Here is a 4,434-nt window from a genome sequence, read left to right as displayed (position 1 = left end):
GATCGTGGATGACTCATCATCTCCCCCTCAAACACGACTCGCCACCATCACAGCATGATTCGTTTATGTGATGCCTTGCAAATGGGGAGTATGTAACGCAGTAAACCTCGTAGTGTTTGAAAACGAGGTTGAGACAGTGGTTTGGTAAAGACATCAGCAATCACTGAGAAGAAATGCAACCACTGCCGATCGGCCTGTTTGAATGTCTTTGCCCCAATTGGGATCGGAATAAGCATTAAGCTGGAAGTCATGGGTGGATCGAGTGAACAAGAGCCCAAAATCCATTGTACCCTGAAGGTAGCGAAGAAGACGTTTGAGGAGCTGCCAGTGGACAGAAGTAGGGCGAGAGCTATATTGGGACAGGAGGATAACAGTGAAAGCAAGATCAGGTCTACGGCAAACCATGGTGTACAAAAGACTACCAATCAATCTTCGGCAACACACATGCTTCACAAACTCCAAGCCGTGGATGTCCAGAGAAATTCAATCCTTGCACCAAATTCTGAACATGCATGGCTTTAATTTTCTTGAAATTAACATGTGCAAGACGTCTATGCCAAAGATCTGCATTACTACCATTTGTGGTAAGAAGCATGACGTCTTTAATTTGAGAAGTCTCCCTGAGTACCCTGAGCAATGAATCGATGAGTGTGATCATGCTGAATGATGCAAGAGTGTGCATTGATTTCTACTGTGACTCCCATGTCAGTAAGACGTGCCATGGAAACAAGATCACGCTTTAAATGTGGAACATACAAAACGCCATGCAAGCGGAACACTTCACCTGTGCTGAGTTGAAATACCACATCACCAACCCCCTCAATTATATGTTCTGAATCGTCACCCATTTGAACCGTGCACTTTGATGAGCATGCTTTGTAGGAGACAAACCAATCCTTATGGTATGTCATATGCTGATTGGCCCTTGAGTCAAGAATTAGGTTATCAATCATTCTGACATTTGCACTCTGATCAAGTGTATTCAATTCATGAACATTGTGCATGCAAATTTTGTCATCTGTAGCTCCCATCCCCCATCTGAATTCCTTAACCTACCTTTCAAGATCTGCAAGCTTATGCTTACATTCAAATTCAAAATGCCCTTCCACATTGCAGTAATGACATTTACCTTTGCGATGTGAAGATCTATTGTTTCCAGGAGGTCGAGTTGTTGTGTGCGATAGTAATGCATGATCGCAGCACGTAGGCTTAATTATGACAGCAATGCATGGTCACCGACACTTGCTATCTTTTCTCATGGTTTCTTTTGCATAGAGTGCATCTGCTGCTTGTTGCCAGGTGAGTCCCTTGTTTGTCATCAAGGTGCTACGAAAGGTGTGCCAAGAGCTTGGCAACGAGTGATACAGCTTTAGTTTTTGTTGCATTAAAAATACCCCTATTCTTTAATTTTTACATTTTCTCATGTAATTAATTAACCCCCTCTTGCATGTATACATTTTTCCATTTTAAAATTTAGACACCCTTCCATAAATATACACATATGAATTACAATAATTCCCTATTTTATAAATCCCCTCATGTATGTAAACGGCATTTAAGTCCCCCTATAAAAAAATACCCCTCCGTGAATTAACGTGCTATGTTACATGTTTATGAGTGACCCCCCCCCCCCCCCCCCCCCCCCCCCCCCCCGAGGAAAAGGAAAAGAGAGTGTGCCAGTATCTAGCGTTGAGGGAAAACAGTGGAGCTAGTGTCTGCTATGCTTGAACGTTGACAGTGAGTCAAGCTGGAAAGTATAGGATATGACAAGGCACTTGGACTGCAAGAACAAAAAAGTCACATACATTGTACATTCTTTAAAAGCTTTTTGGAAAAATGAATTTGAATGAGATTAATGCACTACTTGGATAGGATTTTGAGCCATTCAAGGATGCTATTTTACTTTCATAAGTCTTATTTTAAGTACTAAAATTTTGAAAATGCCAGCCTTTGATTATGATTGAGCTAACTAGCGAAGGAATTTCCTTTGGGAAAAAGAATTTAGATTCCTAAGTTTTGAGGTTTCCTTATATTTCTTTAGATATTTTCCTAGCATTTTAATAGCACTTATGTAACCTTGGAATTTTTTAAAGGCTATATTTAGATTTTATGAGTAGAATGGTCTTGGACCATATAAGGGTTGAGACTATACCCTTATCACTGAGAAGGTAAACATATTAACCTTTTCATGGTACACAGTATAAGTATTCTGGAATTTTTTAATATGTTGGGCATATCGCTTGATGTGGGTGGAGCACCCACATACATGATGATTTTTTCACTAACGTGCTGTGACATGTCTACTCTAATGGTTGTATAATGCAAGAATTGGATACTTTTAATTGATTTGGTTTCCTAACATTATTATGGTATTGAGGAAAGGATTAAAGGAGCCATCTTTAAAATTTGTCTAAGAATTCTCTATACTTGGATGACTGACATGGAACCTGATACCTTGGAGTCCTTGGTTTTCTCACTCTATGTGGGAATTTATGGAGGTAAGTATAATTACTTAAAAGAAAAAGGTGTTTCCATCTGAATTCTTCCTAACTCTCATTATTATTGGAGTATGGTAACAGGTACTTGTATGCAAGTACTACTCCATCACTTTCCTTAGACTTGAGACTCATTTCATCTTTTTTTCAACTTGAGGTTAACACTAATTATTTCTAGATGCCAACCTCTAATTGCCGTTGTAATTCAAGAATGCCAAGATTTGTTTAATGCTAATCTAGATAGAGTGACATGGATAACAATTGTGTGCCAGCATTGCAGCATGGCTTCCACATCATGAATGAAATGCTCTAGCGTTCATTGTGTTGTGATGGTGCCAAGTGAGTCGGCATACCTCTCCATCAGATTTGCATTCTAAAATCTTTGGCGTGCTTTGGACTTAAGACATGACATTGGAAATTCTAACAGGCACTTTGTGATAGATTTTCTCCAACTATTGTATAATAGGTTTGAATTGATTGTTGGGGAATAATCTTGACTATCTTTGTGTAATTTGGACACTTTATTTATATGATTGTGGATACTAAGGAATTGATTATCAATTTGATGCTCTATCTGAAGGGGTTGAATAAGAATAGATTACTCCCATTTGTCATTTAAAAGGGCAATGACATATGATTGCATTTGATGTACTTGAACATTTGAGATTAGTCCAGTAGTGGAATAGTTTAGATTTTTTGATAGGAAACACACACACACACACACACCTAGACGCACTTGCAAAGCACATAGACTCTTCTATAAAGCACATAATTTGTGCTTTAAGCCCACATTGATTGTGCTTTAAAGCACAAATATTAAGCTTTAAAGCACAACATGCACAGGCACACAAACACAAACACAAACACAAAGTTTGAAAGTCTTGCTTGAAAGCACATAGATTATGCTTTAAACCCACATTGATTGTGCTTTAAAGTACATAGATTATGCTTGAAATCACACACAAACGTTTGAAAGTATTTTATGAAAGCATAGAGTATTATTATTGTAGTCAAGAACACAACATGGTCATAATCTAAATCAACTAACTCTTGCAAAATATCATAAAAGAAATAAGGGATGAAAAAAGGTTTAGGGTTAGGAATACTAACTTTTTGATAACACTATCACAAGATACAACTATCATCAAAACTATTATTATAATAGGAGGTGCTTGAAAGCACTTCATGTAGTATTGACATCACAAGGCACAAGAAATATGATAAGCACATGCAATACATGGCATCACAGAGATTGCAAACTAATGTGCTTGAAAGCACTTACATATCCACCACATATCAAAAAATGAATCACATGTGCTACAAATGCCCATGGCTCAATGCAAATGCCCATCGTTCAATGTAAATGCACATGGCAATTTGGTTCTAATTAAAAGTAGAGAAAAGGGATGCATCATTGTGCTATAAAGTAGTAACCACATGTAAAAAAAATGAATCACATGTGCTGCATATGCCCATGGTTCAATTTAAATGCACATGTCAATTCGGTTCGTATTGAAAGTAGAAAAGAGATGTATCATTGAGCTATAAATTAATAACCAATGTGCTTGAAAGTACCCACATATCTCCTTCACTACTTGGTGTGCTCAATGGTGATTTTCACTATCCACCTGATAAAAAGCAAGGTGAAATCACCAACACATTTGCTTGAAAAGCACTTAATGCACCACTTGATAGCACAAAGCTTAAACAAAAATAACCACAAGCACTTGCTATTCATGACATCACAAAGATACTATAGAACAAAGGTGAGACACAATATTAATTGTGCTATAAAGCACTAACCAATATTCTTGAAAGAACTACTTGGGTATGTTGGATGGTGATTCTTACTATCCACTTGCCGAAAAATGAAAGAACTTCTTAAAAAGAAAGATGGGTGCTGACGTGTGCTTGAAAGCACCTCATGCAAAGATTAACA

The 4,434-nt window shown here is 37.6% G+C and overlaps 1 protein-coding gene across 1 annotated transcript; it reads right to left on the bottom strand.

Moving 5' to 3' along the window:
- Window positions 1–602: 602 nt before the first annotated feature.
- On the bottom strand, window positions 603–1,031 carry LOC147887802 (uncharacterized). The gene has a single exon (XM_087393222.1). The coding sequence runs from the start codon at window positions 1,029–1,031 to the stop codon at window positions 603–605; it is 429 nt and encodes a 142-aa protein (XP_087249348.1).
- Between the last annotated feature and the right edge of the window lie 3,403 nt (window positions 1,032–4,434).

This window comes from Dipteris shenzhenensis, chromosome 22 (assembly GCF_047967505.1).
Source record: "Dipteris shenzhenensis isolate YYH24624 ecotype China chromosome 22, Dip_SZ_1.0, whole genome shotgun sequence".
Classification (NCBI taxonomy): Eukaryota; Viridiplantae; Streptophyta; class Polypodiopsida; order Gleicheniales; family Dipteridaceae; genus Dipteris; species Dipteris shenzhenensis.
This window is presented reverse-complemented; position numbering and strand designations above follow the sequence as displayed.